This window comes from Tamandua tetradactyla, chromosome 17, assembly GCF_023851605.1.
Source record: "Tamandua tetradactyla isolate mTamTet1 chromosome 17, mTamTet1.pri, whole genome shotgun sequence".
Classification (NCBI taxonomy): domain Eukaryota; kingdom Metazoa; phylum Chordata; class Mammalia; order Pilosa; family Myrmecophagidae; genus Tamandua; species Tamandua tetradactyla.
Window position 1 is genome coordinate 8312419 of NC_135343.1, and position 24973 is coordinate 8337391.

The window sequence follows — 24973 nt, forward strand, 5'->3', positions numbered from 1 at the left end:
CCCACCTTTCCTCCTAGGCAGTATTAGGCAATGCTTCTCAAATTTTAATTTACAAGCGAACTGCCCAGGAGCCTGTGAAAAGGCAGATTTTGGTTCGGCAGGTCTGCGTCTCTCACACGCTCCCGGGCGACGCTGCTGATCCCGGAACTCGCTGGACACCGACTGAGGTCGCTCAGCGTCGGGGCGCAAATCCGAGGGGGGTCTCTTAACAGCTGGGCGACTGAGGGCAGGTCAGCCTCGTCCCTCCTCTGCAAAAGGAGATTCAGCACCTCCTATCGTAAGGAACTCCGGAAGAAACTTGTGTCGCGTCTTCGGGATCCGCATTTTGGGGCACGATAAATGGTGATTACCACGCGGGTGCGCGAGGCCGACCTTGGGAAGGGTGGGGCGCCGCCGCTCCTGCGCATGCGCAGCCCTTCGGGTCCGCACTTCAGGTAAGAGCGCGGCCCCTGTCTCAGGCTCGGGGTCCCGGACTTGGGGCTCCCCGGACGGAGGGGGGAGCGGGGCAGGTTCCTTTGGCCGCCTCTCCAGAGTTCTGCGGTCCTACGGAGGAGACGAGGGTGGTCCTGCCTCCAGTTCGCCCGAGGGGCGCGGACAGGCACGAGGGATAGTGCTTCCGGGTCGCTCCGTGACCTTGGTCCCGGCCGGGGCGGAGCTGCTTCCGCTGGCCGCGCGTGGGCCCGGGGGGACACGGGAGAGTTGGGGGAGAGAGGGGAGACCCTCGCTGCGGGTGAGGACAGCTGATGCGGGCCGGGCGCCGTGGAACGTGGGTGGCCACAGCTTGCGCCTCTCCGGCTGCTTTTGGTTGCTTGGCTCTTCCCCGTGGGGACCTGAGAAAACTGCTGTCTATAAAAATAATACACATATATGATTTATTTATCCATCTCTATAATAAATCCCTCGAACGTGGTGCCGAGAAGCCGTGTTGTCTACAATCTAGACTGCCAGGAGTCTCGGTGTCAGAAATCGCATTGCCGCTTCCACACCCGACGCGGCCTTGATTTCTGTGCCCGGCCCTCGGGGTTCTCGGACACGGCGGTGCAAGTTCGTCGTAAGCTCGGGCGCTCCGTCAGCTTCTCGCCTCGTTCCCATCTTAACCCCGTTCTGCACAGCCCTTCTTTCCGTCCGGCCCATCCCAGGCCAGCTTCATTGTAAACTTGACCTCCACTCAATCCTGCCTGTTGTGGTGAGAAGTCAGGAGTTCCTCCCCTGGCTCGAGTCTCCTTCCCACGCCTAAGTTCAATCCTGGACCTAAGTTCAGTAGCTGCTGACAGGTAACAGAGGACATACAATCCCCGGTAGTCATCATCACATGGGTTTTAGTAGTCGTTAGAAACACCTCTCCTGAGTGACGGGAATGTAAAACGTTGTATGTATATAATTATAATAGACTTTATTTTCTTAATTGAGCAGAAAGGATAGAGTTCTCTTTCTCCCCTCCTCTACACTTTTCCTCTTAACATCTTCCATTAGCGTGGTATATTTTTGCATTTGGTGAACCACTATGGATACATGATTACTAACTAAAGTCTATAGCTTACATCAAAGTTCATCCTTTGTACAGTTCTGTGGGTTTTGACAAATGCATAATGTCATGTATCCACCCTTACAGTAGCATACAGAATGGTTTCACAGCTCTTAAAAATCCCGTGCTATACCTTTTCATCCTTTGCTCCCCGCTTCAGGTCCTTGCAACTACTGATCTTTTTACTCTCTCTATAGTTTTGCCTTTTCCAGAATGGCATATGGTTGCAGTCATGCCATATACCCTTTTCAGTCTGTCTTCTTTCACTTGGCTTATTCATTTAAGTTTTCTCTATGTCTTCTTGTGACTTGATAGCTCTTGATAGCTGAGTAATAATCCATTATATGTATGCTTCTCGGTTCGTTTATCCATTCATCTATTGAAAGATATCTTGGTTGCTTCCAATTTTTGATAATTATGAGTCAAACTGCTGTAAACATTCTTGTGTAGGTTTTTGTGTGGACTTAAATTTTAAAGCTCATTTGGGTAAACATCTTTGAGTGTGATTGCTGGATTTTATGCTAAGTTTCCTTTAACTTTGTAAGAAACTGCCAAAGTGTCTTACTAAGCATGTGCATGGTGTATGTATTTGTTTGAGAAGTAAATGTTTTGTTGTGCAGTGCCATTTAGATTTTGTTTTCTGAATCCTTAGCCTCACCCTCTCCCAACAAAAATCAAAATTTTACTTGGATTCCTTCAACTGTGAATCTGGCTACAGGCAGGCTTTGTTTGTTTATTTTGTTTTCCCCCCGAACATTAAAAATAATGTTCTCGCAAGAGAGATTCCTGTGCTGAGCAGGGTTTATTTCCTTTCAGTAATGTACAGCATTGTCAACAGAACAAAACAGCACTCCCTTCCCATTCACTCACCTGCTTCTTAGTCATATGTAAGTTCTTTTTAAACTTCATTTTTTTTTCCTTTTAGTTAAGAATAATAACGTCCCCAGGGTGATCAATTTTCATGGTGAGAAAAGGGATTTTTTGGGGGGTGGGGTGAGGGAGAGGACATCTGGGGAGGATAGGATAATCCTACAAATGTAGAGTATTCAGTTACTCCCACCATCAGGCGTTGTGAGAGGGAGTCAGGACCAAATGGAGTAAACACAACAGTGAGCAGAGAGCGTGGACTGTAAAATAGAGAATGCACCATCTCTCTGCACAAAAGATAACAGCGTAACAAAGGATGGACAGGACATCAAAATCCTGAGATAAACTACTGGGTCTTCTGTTGTTCTGGACTTTAAGGCTATAGGGAAGAAGGGTAAAAGCTTGGGTTTATATTTCATATATTCAGTCACAGTCATTCTATTCTATTTTAGCTTATTTAGCCCCTTTCCCTTGTTTAGCTTTAGTTTAGAGAAAGAGAATCAAGATCAAAATGGGCTGTTTCTGCTACTTAAGAGGTGATGGTGGGCAAGTTATTTAAACCCTAGGCTTCAGTTTCCTTATGGGTAAAGTGAAAGGCAGGTCTAGGCCAGTTTTTCTCTGGTGGTTTGTGGGCCTCTTGTATAACAATAATTTGCAGTGCCCGCTTGTCCTAGTTTGCTAGCTGCTAGAATGCTATATACCAGAAACAGAATGGCTTTTAAAAGGGGGAAATTATGAAGTTGCAAGTTTACAGTTCTAAGGCTGTGAAACTGTCTCAGTTAAAGCAAGTCTATAAAAATGTCCCAGTTAAGGCACCAGCAAGAGGTTACCTTCACTCAAGAAAGGCCGATGAAGTTCAGGGTTGCTCTCAACTGGAAAAGCCCATGGCGAACATGGCGATGTCTGGTAGCTTTTTCTTCAGGCTTCTTGTTTCATGAAGCTCCCGCAGTGGCATTTTCCTTCTTCATTTCCAAAGATTCTGGCTGCGTGGACTCTCTGCTTCTCGTGGCTCTGTCGTGGCTCTGCTCATCGTTCTGAAGCTTTCTCCAAAATGCTCCTTTTTTAAAAGGATTCCAGTAAACTAATCAAGACCCACCTGGAATGGGTAGACTCATATCTCCCTCTAATCAAAGGTTAATACCCACAATCGGGTGAGCCATAATTCTGTGGAGACAATCTAATCAAGTTTCCAAAATAAAGCACGAAATAGGGATTAAAAGAGATGGTTACTCCCACAAGATCGGATCAGGATTAAAAGCAGCTTTTTTAGAGTGCATAAACCTTTCAAACCAGCACACCGCTAAAGGGACGATTGCCGAGGAGTCTACCCTAGACTGGCTGAACAAGAATCCGGGGATTGGAAAGAAATGGTGTTTTAGTTTCTTTGGCTGCTCAAGCAAATACCATGCGGTGGGTTGGCGTAAACAAAGGGAGTTTACTGGCCCGTGGTTTTGAGGCTAAGAGAAGTCCATATCAAGGTATCATCAAGTCCTCATCAAGGTGATGCCTTCTGTGCAAAGACTGGTGTGCAGGGGTTCGCTGCTGCTGCTGTCAGCCCTTGGCTCTTCAGTCACGTGGCAGTGCCCTGGCAGCCTCTCCTGGCCCCCATTCTCTTCCAGGATCTCCTGACTCACAGCTTCTGGCTGCTCCCTCTTTGGTTTTCTCTGTCTTCATTTCATGGTGCTTATAAAGACTCCGGTAGTAGGATTCAGACTCATCCTGATTGGTTAGGCCATACCTTAACTGAAGTAACCTCATCAAAAGATCGTTAGTTAAAATAGGCTCACACTCACAGGAAAGGATTACATTTAAGAACATTTTTTCCTCCTGGGGTGACACAGCTCCAAACCACCTTACGTGGGAAACTGCAGACTAAGGCCTAGGAATATGCATTTTAGCAATCCTCTTGAGTGATGCAATTAAAGTTTTAGAATACTGCTAGAACAGCAGCTCCTGAAGAACAAGAACTAGTTGGTTTGTTGCTCAACTTTGTACCTCCAGCATCTAGTGAAGTGCCTGACATATAGTTCAATAGATAGATGTTGAATAAATAAAATTAAAAACTACAACTATTAAAAAAAAGTAGTCATTTATAGGCTAACCATACTTTTTTAAAATGTTTTTTTTAATTGTGAAATACAGCATATACATAAAAAAGCAATAAATTTCAAAGTACATTTTAACAAGTACTTACAGAACAGATTTCAAAGTTTGGTGTGGTATGCAGTTCCACAATTTCAGTGTGTTCCTTCTAGCTGCTCCAAGACACTGAAGACTAACAGAAATAGCAATATAATGATTAAGTAGTCATACTTGTTAAATCCTATCTTCTCTGCTATAACGCCTTCTGCTTTGATCCCTCTCCCAATCTTTAGGGGCATTTGGGCTAGGCCCAGTCTAACTTTCTGCATGTTGATAAGGGATGTCGACAATATAGGATAGGGGGATGGACCTGGTTGATGTTCTTGGAGAGGCTGGCCCCTCTGGATTTCAGGATTTAGCTGCCCAGAAACCATCTGGAGGTTATAGGTTTCTGGAAAGTAAACTATTCTAGTTTGCTAGCTGCCAGAATGCAATATACCAGAAACAGAATGGCTTTTAAAAAGGGGAATTTAATAAGTTGTTAGTTTAAAGTTCTAAGGCTGAGAAAATGTCCCAATTAAAACAAGTCTATGAAATGTCCAATCAAAGGCATCCAGGGAAAGATACCTTGGTTCAAGAAGGCCGATGAAGCTCAGGGTTTCTCTCTCAAATGAGAAGGCACATGGTGAACACAGTCAGAGTTTCTCTCTCATCTGGAAGGGCACATGGCGAACACGGCATCATCTGCTAGCTTCTTCTCCTGGCTTCCTGTTTCATGAAGCTCCCCAGGAGATATTTTCCTTCTTCATCTCCAAGGGTCGCTGGCTGGTGGACTCTGCTTCTCGTGGCTATGCCGTTCTGCTCTGCTCTCTGAATCTCTTTCTCCAAAATGTTTCCTCCTTTATAGGACTCCAGAAACTAATCAAGACCCACCCAAATGGGTGGAGACATGTCGTCATCATCCAATCCAGCCTAACAATCACTCTTGATTAAATCATTTCTCCAGGGAAATGATCTGATTACAATTTCAAACATACAGTACAGAATAGGGATTAGAAGAAATGGCTGCCTTTACAAAATGGGATTAGGATTAAAACATGGCTTTCATAGGGGACATACATCATTTCAAACTAGCACATAAACTTAGCGTGTGAAACTTTTGTACAATCTTAGATAGAGCCCTAGGTGTTTTTTTAGGGTTAAAAAGAATGATGTTAGTTGGGGTTTGGCAAACTATGTTAACTGTAATTTTGTAGGGTGCTTCACAAATAGCTCTCACATAGTGTCACTGCTTGCTTATTCCAACCCTTTGTGATAGACTGAACAGGCATCACTGCACTCATTTAACAGAAGGAAAAAATGTATTAACTTAAGGGCCTTGAGACCAGAGTAGACACTTGACAATTATTTGTTGAAATGACTGAGTGGACATTAGAACCAAAAAGAAGTTTTGATATCATCTGGCCCAACTCCTTCATTTTATCGATGGGGAAACAGAGAATTTTCTTTCTGTTAAAAACATAATAGCAGTTAAGAGTTTAAGCTTTGGAGTCAGGTTGCCATAGTTGCAGCCTGCCTTTGCCATTTGATAACTGTGTGACTTTGGGCAAGTTATTTAACCTCTCTGGACCTTAATTTCCTAATTAGTAAATTATTACACTATAAGGGATTGTTGAGAGGATTAAATGAGGAATACATGTGAAGTACTGAAGAGCAGTGCCTGGGACATAGAAAATATGTCATTAATTAGTGACTATTGTTAACTTGCCAAGAGTGAGTGATATACATGCAGTTAATGGCAAAGTGGGGGAACTAATTCACTCATGAAAATACTAAGTTCAGTGTTTTCTCCATTATGTCCCTTTGAACTATTTTATCAAGAATGGTGAAGGATCAGAGATTTTACCCCATTTTCAAGCGAATGAGTTAGGCTTGTTAATGCATGCAGGTAGAATACAGAAGACTGCTGGGTGAGACAGAGGACAGTAAGTGTAGCACCAGCAGCAGCAGTCGAGTAGCAGTTCCCTGTTTCAGTTCCGAGAGCAACCATGTGCTTAGGGAGCAGGAATCTCATAACACAGTAAGCGTGCCTGCTGCCCTCCTCTTTGAAGGGAGACACTCTGTGTTCTACAAGCAAACCTTTCCTTTGTTGTGGAGAAACACATCTTCCACAACAAAGTGTGTCTGCCATGCACACATCCTTGAAAAAATAGTCTGGAACAAAAGTAAGCAGTGTCTGTACTTGGCGATACTCAGAAACATGAGAAATCCACGGAAAATTGTCTCCCAACATCTGTCACCACTCTAACAACTAAGGCTTGTTCTTCCTTTTAAAAGGACGTGGGCACAGACTGATATATGGTAAGGAAGCAAGAGGAACTGGTCTGGTTCTGTGTCCATTAGATTATCATGATCTTATTTTTCAGTTCAACTGAAAGGAGTGATTTAGCATATCACACACCATTCTATATTTAGATGTTTTTAAAATCTTACTTCCCTGAATTGTTCTTTTTAATGCCTTTTTGAATTCAGTCATGTCTCTGTGTACCTTTGGTTCCATTATGTGTGGAAAATGAAAAACTAGATACATAGGGCATGTCTAATACAATTAACTATATATTAATCTTTGGGCCCTATTCCTAGATAATCATCTTAACTGTGGGAATGAATTGGAGCTCTTTATATAAGTTGGAATGTGCTCTTTAGTATTTACATATATTTGTTACCGTTTTAAGTTTAGGATGGCCCGTACTATGGAACCACTGGCAAAGAAGATCTTTAAAGGAATTTTAGTAGCTGAAGTCATGGGCCTTTTTGGAGCTTATTTTTTGTTTAATAAAATGAACACAAGCCAAGGTAAACATTTTATGATTTTTAATGCTTGCTGGAGGGTGTCCTGTTTGCTAATATATTTTAAATGCTAAATAGGATTGGTATTTTTGCAGAAGTTGTTTCTTGAAATTCAACATAATAGGCATTTTTATTGCCACAAGGGAAAGTTAGGTGTTGTTACAAACTAGATGACTCTCTACTTGCAAAAAATTTTTTTCAATTTTCATGTATGTTTTCTTAAAAATCATGTATATTTCTGAAGAAATCTCATATTTTAATCAGATCCTTATTAACTTCTTGCTTCATAATCCATTAATTTAAAAACAAATTATAGCCTCTGAAAATTTCCTTTCCAAACATGAATATCAGGCTCTCAATTTTCCTCTCTATTCCCATCACTGTCATTTTAATAACTAATTAAGAACTCTTCCAATACACTGGCCTCCATTTTCTCCTCCTTTTCATTCTTAGCTCAAAATATTTCTAACTCCACTCTACCTCAGCTACCCACCATCAGGACAAAGATACCCCACATTTCTTTAGCATTTAAAAATGATCAAATTTCTAAGATTTATTTTAACTTTTTCATTGTGAAATATATATACAAAAAAGCAGTACATTTCAAAGCACATTCTAACAAGTAGCTAGCTGTAGAACAGATTTCAAAATGTGGTATGGGCTTGGGTTACAGTTCCACAATTTCAGGGTTTTCCTTCTAGCTTCTCTAAGATACTGGAGATTAAAAGAAATACCAGTATAGTGATTCAGTAGTCATACTTATTTGTTAAGTCCTAACTTCTGTTAAAACTCCTCCTTCTCCCCATCTTTAAGGGTATTTAGGCTATGCCCATTCTAACTTTTTCATGTTGAAAAGGAGTGTAAAGAACATGGGATAGGGGGATGGAACTGGGTGATGTTCTTAGCGACTGGCCCCTCTGGTTTCAGGACCTACCTGGCCTAGGAATAATCTGAAAGTTTTAAGTTCCTGAAAAGTAAACTTATTGTGTGCAACTTTTGTAGGATCTCAGAGAGAACCCTGGGTGTTTTTTAGAGTTAAGAGGAATGATGTTGGTTGGGAATTGGCAAACTGGCAATTAGCAATATCCAGCTGAAGCTTGCCTAAGAATAGCTTTCAGAATAGTCTCTTGACTCTATTTGAACTCTCTTAGCCACTGATACCTTATTTTGTTACATTTCTTTTTCCCCTTTTGGTCAGGAAGGTGTTGTCAATCACTGGGTGCCAGGGCCAGGCTCATCTCTGGGAGTCACGGTTCAGGTTTAGACTGGGAGAAACTCCATGGATTGCTAGACTTAGAAAGCAAGAGGTAGCCAAGCTGCACAGTAACCAGTTTCTCAAGCTAACAGTGTTATCCTCACTCAAGAGTGCATGAAAAACCCATTGTATGCCACTGATCAACACTGAAGGTGCTTTTGCATTTTGTGGAGGAAAATTTTATATTAGAACCCTCAGATTCATTAATTAGGAGATCCTGCTTTTTCCTTCCTCAGAGCAGGGAATTAACAGTCCTGGGGTGGCAGCTAACTTTGAAACAAAAGGGACCTCCAGTCAAGTACTATTTGTCACTGGAACCATCCATGTAAGAGTGAAGTGAGTGAGAGCTACTTGACTCTCAAAGTACTTCTAGCACTAGAACACTGTGTAGCAGATTGCTGTTGTATATTCACAAAGTCTCTATACTTTTAAACTCTAAGAAAACATCCAAACTACACATTTAAAAGCAAATTAAATTGCACAGGTGGTTTAGACCAGTTTGATTCCTGGCCCATGTACCCTCTCTGCCCCCCCCCCCCCCAAAAAAACCAAACCAAAACAAAATTAAGGGTTGCGTCTAAACCTGTGTACACTCTTATTTGACATTCCATAATAAGGTAAATGACTTCAAAAAAAAAAAATCATAAGGTAAGGGATCACACACCAACACCGAAACTTTTCTTTTAAACTACCATTTCCAAATAAAATATTATTTCTGATCATGACTAATTTTAATACTTCTCTTTATTTAAAATCAGATTTCAGGCATACAATGAGCAAGAAATTTCCTTTCATCTTGGAAGGTATGTTTTCCCTTAAGTAAAAATAATAGTACAGGGGTGCATGGGTAGTCCTGTGGTAGAAGTCTCACCTGCTATGCGGGAGACCTGAGTTCGACTCCTGGCCCACGCATGCTAAAAATTTAAAAAATAATAGTACAAATAACTTTTTCAGTTAACCTTTAGATTGAGTAATAGAAGGTCTTTAATTTAATTAAGAGCTAAAATGACTGTGGTTTTCTAATACATCAATTTCCAACAATATGATTCACCTCATTTTAGCTGAGACCACATAGTGGAGAAAATTCTCATCTGTAAGCAGTTAACAAATGGTCTGAATTCTTAATTCTTCCAGTGGCTAAGAGCATACCTTCGGAATATCTAGGGTTATAACAGAATCAAACCACAGCTTAAAAAGTAAAAATTGATCTCAGGTTTGCTAACTTATACTTGGAGCTCAGTATCTTTCCCTGTCAAATGAAATAATGCCCACCTCAACAGACTGTTGTAAAGATTAATTAAACAAGATAACAGTATCAGCACAGTATCTGGTACAAAGATACTGCTTAATAAGTAGTGGTTATTACAATAATTAGTAGAGAGGCACTAGAGTTTGTACATTAAATATATATCCTACTCATCTTTTTCATTTACTATGTAGGAATTTTAAAAAAAGTTTGATTTTCTTAATAGTGTATAATTTTAATAATATTTTCACATGGTTTTATAAATGACAGCTTTTTTAAATTTATAGTTTATTACAAATCCCTTGAACATTCTGGAATGTATGGAACGAGACAGCAAGATCAAGAAAAGTGGCTGAACAGCAAAAACTAGGAGTAAGTAGAATTTAGATTTATAGTTTCTTTTAAAAATACTCATTTTCTTTGCTTCTTAGCTTTATGAGTGGGTCTCAGCCCTTTCTTTCTGAAATTTTTCTTTTTCTTGATGATACTCTTCACATCTCTGTTGTGCAGCCAGTCATCACGCTCAGCCTCCCACCGGAGCTGTCTGAGGCCTTTGGAGGGAGGAGGAGAAAGGTGAGCCCACCACACTGCAGCCCACTGGCAGGTCAAACGTTCTCCTACTGAATAACAGGAGCTTGTGGCCTGTTGTGGCCTGCACCCCCTCCTTTTCTACCCACCATGCAAAATCCACTGCTTGTTTGTTTATTTCTGTATCATTTATTGTCCAGGATTTACGTTTTACAAATTAAAGGCCAAGAAGAATGCAAATGCTCTAAAGATTTTTTCCTGCTGAACAAAGTTACTTGGTGAAAGAACAGAAACCAGTAATATCAATATCAGAAATAATTAAAATGTCTATAAAGCACATAAAATTACTTAGCAAATGCACACATTATAAAAACAGCCTGCCTCCCTAAAACAAATTAACTTTTAAAAGGCTGTAGTCAAAGTACTTTTTAATCCTATATGCTGCCTAGTTGAGAGATGAGAAAGCCATTCCTTCCAGATTGTAAGCTACTATAAAAAAAAAGTCCTCCAAAAATATTTACATCTTCAGAAATTCTAAGGCAAGAGTATTTTGAAGGCTCAATAAAAAAATTCAAGTTACTTACTTGCATTATCTTTGTTAGCCATGGCATTCATGCCAATATTATCAAACTTGGATCCCATATTTTCATCCAACAGGTGGCCAAACTTAAAAAGAAAAAATTTATTAGAAAACTTAAAACATGTAGGATAGTTAACTTCTTAAAATAGAACATTAACCTTACCTCTTCAGCAGATACAAAAAGGCTGGAGTCATTGAGACTCCTTTTCTTTTTCTGCCTTGGTCCTGAAAAAAAGTGTAAGTTTACTTAGTTTAAGCCCAACTTACGAAAAATGTAGATCTTTCAACATGGTTTTGTTAAAAAAAACTATATTTGGTTTTAAACCCACAATTGCAATGATCTAGCACCATTAGACAGCTGACATTGAAAGACAAATATAACTTACTTGAGTAAGTACAGTATCCTTTTTTTAGTTAATATCCTAATAAAACTGTTCAGATGAAAACAGTGTCTTCCTGCCTTTCAGTTGTGGTCAGTGAGGAAGGATTACCCGTAAGTGAGACACTACAGTGCCAGGCAAGATTAAAGTTCCAACTTTACATGGATGGGTTTGGGAATATTTAAAGCAAAATGTAAATTCTAATAAAATGAGAAGTGTTTTTTTTTTTTTTGGATCAACTGTGGAAAAAATGAAGATATGTTTATTATGTTAAAAATGAAGTTTTAAACTACTCAGTATAAAGTTGTTCTCCTTTAAATGAAAAAAAAACAAAACACCCCTTTCAGTTTGACTACACAAACTTTCATAGACATAGATAAAATAGTAAAATGACTATCATACTAATTTTAATTTATTTATATTTAAAATCAATTATCTAAAAATATATTAACTTAGAAATATTACTTTTATTCATTCTCACTCTATCTGAAACTGTATTATTCAGACTCTTTGCATCTTTGACACCAGTGTCTCTGGCCCCACTAAACCCATTTTGCTTTGCTTCAAATCTCTCTTTTAAAAACAGCATTACTGAGGAATAATTCATGCCATAACATTCAGCTGATCTAAGTTTAGGAAAATTACAGTTATTCAACCTTTACAATTCAACTTTGGAATATTTCCATCACAAAAACATCTCTTGTGCCCATCTGTAGTTACTACATTTGCAGTTACTACCCGCCCCAGGTAACTGTCAATCTACTTGATTTTTATAGATTTGCCTTTTCTGGATAGTTCATTCAGAAGGAATCATACAACAACAAAAATATAAAAGGAACCATACAATATGTGGTCTTCGGCACGTGGCTTCTTTCTGCGTGTGGCACACTGCTGTCATGGAGCAGGACTTAATTCCTTTTGATGGCTGAACCACTGTAAAGCTTCCACTACATTTGGTTTGGGGAATGGATATCTGGGTTGTTACTCCTTTTTGGCTATTATGAATAATGCTGCTATGTATACAAATGTATACAAATCTGTGTGGACACATCAGAGCCACTTTTGATAAATAGTTTCTAGAGCATTTCCTCTTCATTTTTACCAAAGTGAATATGGTATTAAGAACTATTTACGAAACTATTATTGCTTATTTCATTTCAAGCTAAAAAACCAATTTCCATAGCATTAGGATAGGATTGTTTGGTTCTTATTCATCCTGTAGGTGTGTATCTGTGAACTCATGAGTAAACACTTATACGGCTTTTTAAAACTTTAAGGTTTGCTTATAATAATATCCAACATACGTAAAGGTAGTTTTATACTTCTTTTTCAGTATCAGTTAATATGATATTGAAATTATCATATGAAATTCCTTTGTCTCCTTTTGTATTTTAATTAATTTTGTCATTTATTCATTAATCAACATCCAAAACTATTACTGATTGAGGTTTGAGATCCTTTCAGGCTAATATGATTCAGAAATAGTGCTTTGCTATTCAGATAAAGTCACCAAGAGAATATCTTGAAATATGACAGGGTCACTAAAATGAGATATACACTTTTTCTGAGGGATGCTATTGTCTTATATCTGAGCCCATACTGTTATATGAAAATGTGATCTTATATCACTCAATGGGAGACATAATATGGAAGATAACTTTGTAATTTAAATATGCATCCAATATAAATAATTTAACTTTTAGGAGACATATTTTATGATATGGCTAGCAGTATTTGAAAGAGATGATGAAAATTTTGTAGACATAAAAGTCTCTGAGACTAATACCAACATGCAAATTATTATGATAATTTTACAAATCTATTTTTATTCTTCCTCAGTATTTTCCAATTAGCAGAAGCTAGAAAGGCATTAAGAGGGCAAGCATTTAATGATTAAAAAAAGACAAGCCTTCAAATTTATCCACGGAATTAAGACATGAAATATTTATTGCAGCATTTCTTACATTTTAATCAAAAGCTTTAAAAAATGAAACTTCCACTTGATATAGAATTTTAATCTTTTATTAGCATTTTACATATGTTATTCTGAAAGGCCTAATCTCTAAGATACATTTTTAAAACCAGAGAACAATAACAACAATAGAAGAGAACAAATTAGCATTATCTGTATTAAATAAAATGTTACTGAGATTGGAATTGTTTTGTCAGGGCAGCAAAATGGCAGATCACATAAAAAGAAAAATGAAGTTAATAAAGGAACATGGATTTTTAAAAAGGTCAGATAATAAAGAATGAGAGTTAGGTGAGGAAAGGAAAAAAGCAGCTGATATCTGTGGAAAAATCCAGAGTTTACATAAAATGGAATGACTTAAACATGAATGAAAAGATGATCCAGAGATATTTAAATGTAAGATGGAGGAATTTTAGGGAGAGAACAATGGTTGATAATTTAAATTCCACATAATAAAAATACATAAACTGCTATTTATTATAAAAATATTTTTATTTTAAACAAAGACAAAACTTTATATAATAACCAATTTAGAAATATTCATTACCAAAAACGGTAATAAACACCACCTTTCACATGGACATGGCTTAGGTTAAAAAGAGATTAAAGGAGGACTTCCTGGAAGATGGCGGCTTAGTAAGACGCGCGGATCTTAGTTTCTTCTTCAGGACACCTACTAGGGGAGTAGAAACGATACAGAAAGCGCCCAAAGCCACAACAGATATAAAAAAGACAGCGTACCCCATCCTGGAACGGCTGGCTGGCTGAGAGAAGCAGCTCGGGTGAGATTCCCGAGGCGCGCGGGCCTTACCGGGCGGGGTGGCAAGCGGCCGGAGTTACTCCCTTCCCCCTTCCCGGGCCGGCTGGGAGAATTGGAGAGGTGGTCCCCTGAAACCAAGGCGACTGGCGCCCACACCACACGCAGCCCCCGGACCAACTGAGAGAATTGGATCGGAAACCCCCAGGCCGCGGAGAACGGTGACCCCGTGACTCCCGGGGAACGTGCACTCTCTTGGGCGGGCCGCTGCCGCTGGCGCCCTCCCGCCACGCTTGTTGCCCAGGGCCGACTAGGAAATTCGGACGGGCTCTTTCCCTGGCTGCGGCGACCAGCAACCCTCCCTGCGTTCGGACACCCTCCCTGCGTTCGGACCCCGGGCCGGCTCAAGCCGCTTTGGCTAGCAAAGCCCCAGGACGGCGAGAGTTTTCCAAAGTTTAAGGTCCCACAGCACCTTTTACTGGTGGGACCCGCAGACAAACGTGTGCCACGAGCGCCACCTACTGGGCAGGATAAGAAAAACAGAACCCAGAGATTTCACAGAAAAATATTACAACCTTGCTGGGTCCAACACCAAGAGAAATCTGAATAAATGCCCAGACACCAGCAGCAGAAGATAACTGTCCACGCTCAAAAGATTGAGAATATGGCTCAGTCAAAGGAACAAACCAATAGCTCAAATGAGACACAAGAGCTGAGACAACTAATGCTGAATATACGAACAGAAATGGAAAACCTCTTCAAAAATGAAATCGATAAATTGAGGGAGGACATGAAGAGGACATGGGCTGAACATAAAGAAGAAATAGAAAAACTGAAAAAACAAATCGCAGAACTTATGGAAGTGAAGGATAAAGTAGCAAACATAGAAAAAATAATGGATAGCTACAATGATAGATTTAAAGAGACAGAAGATAGAATTAGTGATTTGGAGGATGGAACATCTGAATTCCAAAAAGAAACAGAAACTATCGGGAAAAGAATGGAAAAATTTGAACAGGGTATCAGGGAACTCAAGGACAATATGAACCGCACAAATATACGTGTTGTGGGTGTCCCAGAAGGAGAAGAGAAGGGAAAAGGAGGAGAAAAACTAATGGAAGAAATTATCACTGAAAATTTCCCAACTCTTATGAAAGACCTAAAATTACAGATCCAAGAAGTGCAGCGCACCCCAAAGAGATTAGACCCAAATAGGCGTTCTCCAAGACACTTACTAGTTAGAATGTCAGAGGTCAAAGAGAAAGAGAAGATCTTGAAAGCAGCAAGAGAAAAACAATCCATTACATACAAGGGAAACCCAATAAGACTTTGTGTAGATTTCTCAGCAGAAACCATGGAAGCTAGAAGACAGTGGGATGATATATTTAAAATACTAAAAGAGAAAAACTGCCAACCAAGACTCCTATATCCAGCAAAATTATCCTTCAAAAATGAGGGAGAAATTAAAACATTCTCAGACAAAAAGTCACTGAAAGAATTTGTGACCAAGAGACCAGCTCTGCAAGAAATACTAAAGGGAGCACTAGAGTCAGATACAAAAAGACAGAAGAGAGAGATATGGAAAAGAGTGTAGAAAGAAGGAAAATCAGATATGATATATATAATACAAAAGGCAAAATGTTAGAGGAAAATATTATCCAAACAGTAATAACACTAAATGTCAATGGACTGAATTCCCCAATCAAAAGACATAGATTGGCAGAATGGATTAAAAAACAGGATCCTTCGATATGCTGTCTACAGGAAACACATCTTAGACCCAAAGATAAACATAGGTTGAAAGTGAAAGGTTGGGAAAAGATATTTCATGCAAATAACAACCAGAAAAGAGCAGGAGTGGCTATACTAATATCCAACAAATTAGACTTCAAATGTAAAACAGTTAAAAGAGACAAAGAAGGACACTATATACTAATAAAAGGAACAATTAAACAAGAAGACATAACAATCATAAATATTTACGCACCGAATCAGAATGCCCCAAAATACGTGAGGAATATACTGCAAACACTGAAAAGGGAAATAGACTCATATACCATAATAGTTGGAGACTTCAACTCACCACTCTCATCAAGGGACAGAACATCTAGACAGAGGATCAACAAAGAAATAGAGAATCTGAATATTACTATAAATGAACTAGACTTAATAGACATTTATAGGACATTACATCCGACAACAGCAGGATACACCTTTTTCTCAAGTGCTCATGGATCATTCTCAAAGATAGACCATATGCTGGGTCACAAAGCAAGTCTCAACAAATTTAAAAAGATTGAAATCTTACACAACACTTTCTCGGACCATAAAGGAATGATGTTGGAAATCAATAATAGGCAGAGTGCCAGAAAATTCACAAATACGTGGAGGCTCAACAACACACTCCTAAACAACGAGTGGGTCAAAGAAGAAATTGCAAGAGAAATTAGCAAATACCTCGAGGCGAATGAAAATGAAAACACAACATATCAAAACTTATGGGACGCAGCAAAGGCAGTGCTAAGAGGGAAATTTATTGCTCTAAATGCCTATATCAGAAAAGAAGAAAAGGCAAAAATTCAGGAATTAACTATCCATTTGGAAGAACTGGAGAAAGAACAGCAAGCTAACCCCAAAGCAAGCAAAAGGAAAGAAATAACAAAGATTAGAGCACAAATAAATGAAATTGAAAACATGAAAACAATAGAGAAAATCAATAAGGCCAGAAGTTGGTTCTATGAGAAAATCAATAAGATTGATGGGCCCTTAGCAAGATTGACAAAAAGAAGAAGAGAGAGGATGCAAATAAATAAGATCAGAAATGGAAGAGGAGACATAACTACTGACCTCACAGAAATAAAGGAGGTAATAACAGGATACTATGAACAACTTTACGCTAATAAATACAACAATTTAGAGGAAATGGACGGGTTCCTGGAAAGACATGAACAACCAACTTTGACTCAAGAAGACATAGATGACCTCAACAAACCAATCACAAGTAAAGAAATTGAATTAGTCATTCAAAAGCTTCCTAAAAAGAAAAGTCCAGGACCAGATGGCTTCACATGTGAATTCTACCAAACGTTCCAGAAAGAATTAGTACCAATTCTGTTCAAACTCTTCAAAAAAATTGAAGTGGAGGGAAAACTACCTAATTCATTCTATGAAGCCAACATCACCCTCATACCAAAACCAGGCAAAGATATTACAAAAAAAGAAAACTACAGACCAATCTCTCTAATGAATACAGATGCAAAAATCCTCAATAAAATTCTAGCAAATCGTATCCAACAACACATTAAAAGAATTATACATCATGACCAAGTAGGATTCATCCCAGGTATGCAAGGATGGTTCAACATAAGAAAATCAATTAATGTAATACACCATATCAACAAATCAAAGCAGAAAAATCACATGATCATCTCAATTGATGCAGAGAAGGCATTCGACAAGATTCAACATCCTTTCCTGTTGAAAACACTTCAAAAGATAGGAATACAAGGGAACTTCCTTAAAATGATAGAGGGAATATATGAAAAACCCACAGCTAATATCATCCTCAATGGGGAATAATTGAAAACTTTCCCCCTAAGATCAGGAACAAGACAAGGATGTCCACTATCACCACTATTATTCAACATTGTGTTGGAGGTTCTAGCCAGAGCAATTAGACAAGAAAAAGAAATACAAGGCATCAAAATTGGAAAGGAAGAAGTAAAACTATCACTGTTTGCAGACGATATGATACTATACGTCGAAAACCCGGAAAAATCCACAACAAAACTACTAGAGCTAATAAATGAGTACAGCAAAGTAGCAGGTTACAAGATCAACATTCAAAAATCTGTAGCATTTCTATACACTAGTAATGAACAAGCTGAGGGGGAAATCAAGAAACGAATCCCATTTACAATTGCAACTAAAAGAATAAAATACCTAGGAATAAATTTAACTAAAGAGACAAAAAACCTATATAAAGAAAACTACAAAAAACTGCTAAAAGAAATCACAGAAGACCTAAATAGATGGAAGGGCATACCGTGTTCATGGATTGGAAGACTAAATATAGTTAAGATGTCAATCCTACCTAAATTGATTTACAGATTCAATGCAATACCAATCAAAATCCCAACAACTTGTTTTTCAGAAATAGAAAAACCAATAAGCAAATTTATCTGGAAGGGCAGGGTGCCCCGAATTGCTAAAAACATCTTGAGGAAAAAAAAACGAAGCTGGAGGTCTCGCGCTGCCTGACTTTAAGGCATATTATGAAGCCACAGTGGTCAAAACAGCATGGTATTGGCATAAAGATAGATATATCGACCAATGGAATCGAATAGAGTGCTCAGATATAGACCCTCTCATCTATGGACATTTGATCTTTGATAAGGCAGTCAAGCCAACTCACCTGGGACAGAGCAGTCTCTTCAATAAATGGTGCCTAGAGAACTGGATATCCATATGCAAAAGAATGAAAGAAGACCCATCTCTCACACCCTATACAAAAGTTAACTCAAAATGGATCAAAGATCTAAACATTAGGTCTAAGACCATAAAACAGTTAGAAGAAAATGTTGGGAGATATCTTATGGATCTTACAACTGGAGGCGGTTTTATGGACCTTAAACCTAAAGCAAGAGCACTGAAGAAGGAAATAAATAAATGGGAACTCCTCAAAATTAAACACTTTTGCGCATCAAAGAACTTCATCAAGAAAGTAGAAAGACAGCCTTCACAATGGGAGACAATATTTGGAAATGATATATCAGATAAAGGTCTAGTATCCAGAATTTATAAAGAGATTGTTCATCTCAACAACAAAAAGACAGCCAACCCAATTACAAAATGGGAAAAAGACTTGAACAGACACCTCTCAGAAGAGGAAATACGGATGGCCAAGAGGCACATGAAGAGATGCTCAATGTCCCTGGCCATTAGAGAAATGCAAATCAAAACCACAATGAGATATCATCTCACACCCACCAGAATGGCCATTATCAACAAAACAGAAAATGACAAGTGCTGGAGAGGATGCGGAGAAAGAGGCACACTTATCCACTGTTGGTGGGAATGTCAAAGGGTGCAACCACTGTGGAAGGCAGTTTGGCGGTTCCTCAAAAAGCTGAATATAGAATTGCCATATGACCCAGCAATACCATTGCTAGGTATCTACTCAAAGGACTTAAGGGCAAAGACACAAACGGACATTTGCACACCAATGTTTATAGCAGCATTATTTACAATTGCAAAGAGATGGAAACAGCCAAAATCTCCATCAACAGAAGAGTGGCTAAACAAACTGTGGTATATACATACGATGGAATATTATGCAGCTTTAAGACAAGATAAACTTATGAACCATGTAATAACATGGATGGACCTAGAGAATATTATGCTGAGTGAATCCAGCCAAAAACTAAAGGACAAATACTGTATGGTCCCACTGATGTGAACGGACATTCGAGAATAAACTTAAAATATGTCATTGGTAACAGAGTTCAGCAGGAGTTAGAAACAGGGTAAGACAATGGGTAATTGAAGCTGAAGGGATACAGACTGTGCAACAGGACTAGATACAAAAACTCAAAAATGGACAGCACAATAATACCTAATTGTAAAGTAATCATGTTAAAACACTGAATGAAGCTGCATCTGAGCTATAGGTTTTTGTTTTGTTTTGTTTTGTTTTGATTTTACTATTATTACTTTTATTTTTTTCTCTATATTAACATTCTATATCTTTTTCGGTTATGTTGCTAGTTCTTCTAAACCAATGCAAATGTACTAAGAAATGATGATCATGCATCTATGTGATGATGTTAAGAATTAATGATTGCATGTGTAGAATGGTATGATCTCTAAATGTTGGGTTAATTTCTTTTTTTCCGTTAATTAAAAAAAAAAAAAAAAAGAGAAGGGATAATTGGAGATGAAGGGATACAGACTGTACAACGGGACTGGATATAAAAACTCAGAAATGGACAGCACAATACTACCCAATTGTAATGCAATTATGTTAAAACACTGAATGAAGCTGCATGTGAGGTATAGGTTTTTTGTTTTTGTTTTTTTTTCTTTCTATTATTGTTTTAATTCTTATTCTGTTCTCTTTTTATTTCTTTTTCTAAATCGATGCAAATGTACTAAGAAATGATGAATATGCAACTATGTGATGTTATTAAGAATTACTGATTGTACATGTAGATTGGAAAAAAAAAAAAAAAGTAAAAAAAAAAAAAAAAAAAAGAGATTAAAGGAGTTTCTTACCTTGAAATGACCCAGCAGAATCAGTATCATTTATACTTTTTCTCTTGCTTCTCTTAGTATGGACTTTGGAGCTGACTTCATCATCAAGTTCTGTTACGAAAAATTGTTAAGTAAGTTAAGAACTGGAAAATACTGTTCTAAATTCTGCTACAAGTTTTAGTACAAAGGCAGGACACCATATACCACTGCATCTCTGGGCTTCACAGTTCCACAGCGTAAGCCTGGAGGATGGAGATCAAAGCTCTAAGAATAGTTATTGGCATAGTTCCATATTTTGTGCAAGTACAAAATTTACTAGATGGCGTCACTAATACAATAAAACTCTTTCAAATAAGAAACTAGGGCTGTGTTCCACAGTGAGTAACAGGATGTTAAGCAGGTGTGTGTGCGTAGTTACATGAAAGGACAAGACAGCCCAAGGACACAGTTTTGGGTACACTTTGCTACCATACCCAGTAAGATAAAATGTTCACCTTCATCTATGGGTTATAATGAATACTCACTAATTTTTAAAAACTGTTAATTACTATTCTAACATTAAAAAAGGGCAATATATCAACTCTACTGTACTGTATACTGATAGGCTATTTATATACCAACAGGCTAATTACTGATTAATATAGAAAATCCTAACCTCAAAACTCAGCTGCTTTTTAAAAAATCTTCAGTTCCAACTGATATGGAAAAAAAGCTTCTTTAAATGTCTGGCTGATATTAATTCAAGGCCATATAAAAATACTCTTCAATAAAAAAACTAGCCTAAGGCTGAGGAAGAATGGAAAATATAGTTAGTTTCTGTTCTCTACTTTGTTTCCTTCATATTTTACAGGTGCCTACCTGGAACGCCTTCACTTTCATTGTCTAACACATCCATGAACGTTCCTCCCTCTCCATCAATTTCAGCAAATTCTTCATTCATACTTCCCAGAGAAACTTCATCATCATCCAAGTTACCGAGGTCATCGTCACTACCCTCTGAGTCTTCATCTTCTGAATTATCCGTGGCTCCTTTTGTTTTCTTTTTCACATTGCTAGAGAAAAAAAGTAACTTAAAAAGAGGGCAGTTGTTTCCTAAAGTGTCATTATCAAGATACCAGGCTGTTAACAGATGTTTCTGAGGACAAAGAATTTCAGACCCCTTTGAGCCTTGATTTAATATGCTACTGTACATTATAAAGGTCCCAAATGAAATTACAGCTTTCATTTCCCAAACTTTTTTAAATACATTTTTAGCCAGATATCACATAGTCCTCTCTTTCAATGTTCTGATAGGCAACAATTTGGGAAATGTTGGGGGAAATGAAATCAATGATCATAAACGGAAAATTAAAGAGAATTTTGTTTTACCCAGCAAAATCAAGGTCATTCTTTCCAGAAATGAAGCAATTATCATCTTCAAAAGTGTCTGCCAGAGAATATACAAATTGTAAGATATAGCAAAAAAAAATAATGAGGTTATCATGTCTCAATTGAACCAATTATTAACAGTCATGATTGTCCTGTTTATGACAAGTAAACACCAAAATGAAATGTGATTACTGCTAGTGTTTTTTGTTAATATATATAAAGCTGTGACACTAAATTTTAGTTAAAATTAAAATCCCTAAAGTTTCAGTTCATTTGGCTTTTTTTTATAGTCCTTTTATAGAAAGAGGGTAAATATCAAAATATTTAGCAACTGCAGTTCTTTGTATTCTATCAGAACTATTTAAATCCCTATTTTAAGTAGGATTCAAACAATATGCAATAAAAACAAAATCAAACGTAGACCTTTCCAACTGCCCATGTTTTTTTGTTTCAGTCTACTACAATTTTTCTAGTTCGGTGGGTTATAAATACAGAAATGAGGAAACAGCAGACTATCGTCACTAACTGTACCAGGAGATTAGAAACAGCAAAACAAAAATGATTTTTATTTTATAACAGGTTTGGGCTAAGAATGAATATATTAATGTAAATATTTTTTCTTGCACGATATGTCCCAAGGACAGTCATACATTTTTCTAGAGCAAATGTGGGTGATGACCATATACCATAAAAAATTTTTTTAACCCTTCATTTACTAGGTGCGCCTAGATAAATGATTAAAAAAAAAATAGTCACTTCTGCCATCCATCTTCCATGGATCTATAAACAAATATTAACAGGTTATTTTACAAACTGAAGAGTCAACAAAAATAAATTACCAATCATCTTTCCAAATTCATCATCATCCACGTCTTCTATACTTTCTTCATCTGCGTGACGTATTTGTTTCTCTTTAACAGTAGCAACTTTTTTATAATACCTAAAATAAAATGCATACTCTGTATCCAATTTTTATTAAAAGGCTTATTTCACTATAATCAAAACATAGCCAATGATACAAACCACAACTATAAAAGCTGTTATGTACAGTCAATTCAATATAAAAGATTAAAACTTGTATTTATTATATAAAATATATTTTGAATACAACAAAAATAGTTGGAAACTTGATATGTGAGGTACAGTAAATTTCAAAGTTTTAAATTTCTTACAAAACTAGTTCTTTATAAAACACCCCAACTCAATGTAAAATGGTACAGCCACTATACAAGATGGTTTGCAAGTAAACTCAGAAAGTTAAGTATAAAATTACCATATAACCTGGCAATCCTACTGCTAGGTATATCCAAAGAATTAAAAGCAGGATTGAACAGGTATTTGCACACCAATTCTACACAGAGGTTATTATTCACAACTGCTGAAAGATAAAAGCAACCCAAATGTCCATCAACCAATGAATGGATACACAAAATACGGTACGTACAAACAGTGGACTATCATTCAGCCATAAAAATGATGTTCTGACACACTTACACATGCATGAGTGAACCCTGAAGACAGCACGGTGAATGAAATAAGCCAGACACAAAAGGAAAACTAGTTATGACATGAATTAGAATAAGCAAACGCAAGAGTCAGAATGTGGAGTACAGGTTACCAAGGCCTGGGGTAGAGGGAGAGAATGGGGAGTTAATGCTTGAATTGGACACAGCTTCTACTGGGTTGATGGTAACATTTGTTAAAATGCACTTTGAAATTTATTGTTTTGTATATGTTGATATTTCACAATAAAAAATGTTTAATAATAATAAATAATAGGGTGGTATATGGGAACTCTGTATTTTATATATGTTATGTATGACTTTTCTGTAAACTTCTCTAATAAAAAGAGAAGTATAGAAAGAGAAACTAAACAACAAAAAAACACCCCATATGGATGGATTATAAGGTGTGTGAATAAAACGGCTTAAAACAAAAAAACACCATCCCAACTCATTTTACTCAAAATGGCATACTAATGATGGATATATTAGAATATGATATAATGGGGCTCTAAATGACCTCAAATCACAATATTTTATCAATCAGTTCTATTCTGATAACAGTACAGTGAAGTTTAGCACTTTACAGATGGTATCAAGCTCTCAAAATTCTTCACAAAATGTTTTAAAAGTCAAATCTAATTAATCAAGCAGATGAGATATATTACTTCTACAAGACATTAGTAGTAATACTAGTAGGTTTAGGACTTATTTCTATAGTAGCCCAAGTAATTTCACTAATTCTGCTGTAAGAACCATGTTTTAGACAAATTACTCATGTATTGTTTATCACTAAATTGAACTAATGCACGCTTTAAGCCTTAAGAAAATTACTATATTAAAATAAAAAGAAATTACATTCTACAAAGTCAAGATTCATAAAACAAAACTTATTTCCTAAATTATTAAAAATAATAAACCCACCTTTGGTTTTGTTCTGCTTATATATCTTAAGATTCACAAAAACTAACACTATGACCTATCCTCTGATCAATATGTGTTTATGTTAATGAAGCATTTTGTAGAATGTACAAATTTAAATTTTAATAGTTCTCAAAATGTTACTATATGAAGTATATTACCTATGGAAAAACACTTCATCCACTGGTATTTGGCTTTCTTCTTTTGCAAGAAACTCTTTACTGTTCACTGGGAAAATAAGTTAAAATGTTAATTTATTAAAATACCCCTTTTTATGTTATTCATGCTCAAGATTAATACAGAACACCTGCAATTTTAAAGACTCAGACTGTGAGGAAGGTGGACAGAAGGGATCCTAGTGTGCAAAAAACAACTTCCTGAAAAGCCTGTGTGTGTGGCTACAATGAAAAGACGTGGTACATGAGGGGGGGAGTTGCACAACAATGTAAATATAATTAACACCACTGAACTGTACTTTTGAATGCGGTTCAAATGGAAATGTTAGATTGTATATGTACTACCACAATCAAATTTTTTTTTAAAAAAAGGCAGTACAGAGACATTGCACAGTTCACACTGACACAATAAGATTTGCTTGTTCTCTTCCAATTCTATTCAGGATCCAAATATCAAGAGAAATGAAAATTCAGAGTTCTCTTAATAAATAATAACTGTAAACTTGGTGTTTTCAACTCAGAAAAGTGAGATGAATAGTTGCTACTGTGGGAACAGGGAGTAAAGATAAACAGAATAATCCACGGTTTTACTTAATACTGAAGTAAACAGAGTAAAAAGACTACGGAACTACAAAAACAGTTTTTTTCTCTTCAGAATAAAAATTTCTGACTCATTTCAGGTAAAAAGGGGATATGGCTTCTAATTTTAATT

The 24973-nt window shown here is 37.3% G+C and overlaps 3 protein-coding genes across 9 annotated transcripts in view; 1 reads left to right on the forward strand and 2 right to left on the reverse strand.

Annotated features, from left to right (window-relative positions):
- SULT6B1 (sulfotransferase family 6B member 1) overlaps nt 1–617 on the reverse strand; it is a 28040-nt gene extending 27423 nt beyond the window's left edge. For both annotated transcript variants that reach the window (XM_077134004.1, XM_077134003.1), the window contains exon 1: nt 6–617. The gene's annotated coding sequence lies outside the window, so the exon portion shown is untranslated. The remainder of the gene's footprint in view (nt 1–5) is intronic.
- On the forward strand, nt 116–24619 carry CEBPZOS (CEBPZ opposite strand). Of its 6 annotated transcripts, XR_013164181.1 has the most exons (6): nt 116–434; nt 7215–7330; nt 9338–9382; nt 10113–10197; nt 10336–10398; nt 21145–24619. XR_013164181.1 is itself a non-coding variant. In XM_077134005.1 (5 exons), exons 1-4 carry the CDS (start codon nt 340–342, stop codon nt 10193–10195), a joined length of 339 nt encoding a protein of 112 aa, XP_076990120.1. In that variant the 5' UTR covers nt 123–339; the 3' UTR covers nt 10196–10197; nt 21145–24619. The 6 variants fall into 6 exon arrangements, 5 of the variants coding, with proteins under 5 accessions (XP_076990120.1, XP_076990121.1, XP_076990124.1 ...); XM_077134005.1 differs by lacking the exon at nt 10336–10398 and having other exon boundaries at nt 123–434; XM_077134006.1 differs by lacking the exon at nt 10336–10398 and having other exon boundaries at nt 392–434; nt 7210–7330.
- Nucleotides 9306–24973, reverse strand: part of CEBPZ (CCAAT enhancer binding protein zeta) — a 38561-nt gene continuing 22893 nt past the window's right edge. Inside the window, exons 9-16 of the mRNA XM_077133996.1 lie at nt 24247–24313; nt 22502–22602; nt 21663–21720; nt 21153–21346; nt 20316–20405; nt 11097–11158; nt 10938–11019; nt 9306–10376 (exon numbers count right to left, since the gene is read on the reverse strand). Of these exons, the coding sequence (XP_076990111.1) occupies nt 10237–10376; nt 10938–11019; nt 11097–11158; nt 20316–20405; nt 21153–21346; nt 21663–21720; nt 22502–22602; nt 24247–24313 (794 nt within the window). The 3' untranslated portion in view covers nt 9306–10236. The remainder of the gene's footprint in view (nt 10377–10937; nt 11020–11096; nt 11159–20315; nt 20406–21152; nt 21347–21662; nt 21721–22501; nt 22603–24246; nt 24314–24973) is intronic.

Bases quoted from the DNA above. Each gene is read 5' to 3' on its own strand.
- CEBPZOS (XM_077134005.1), top strand. From the start codon at position 340: ATGGTGATTACCACGCGGGTGCGCGAGGCCGACCTTGGGAAGGGTGGG. The intron at 7,331-9,337 runs GTAAACATTTTA...ATTTAAAATCAG, and splicing joins TAAAATGAACACAAGCCAAG to ATTTCAGGCATACAATGAGC. The intron at 9,383-10,112 runs GTATGTTTTCCC...TTAAATTTATAG, and splicing joins ATTTCCTTTCATCTTGGAAG to TTTATTACAAATCCCTTGAA.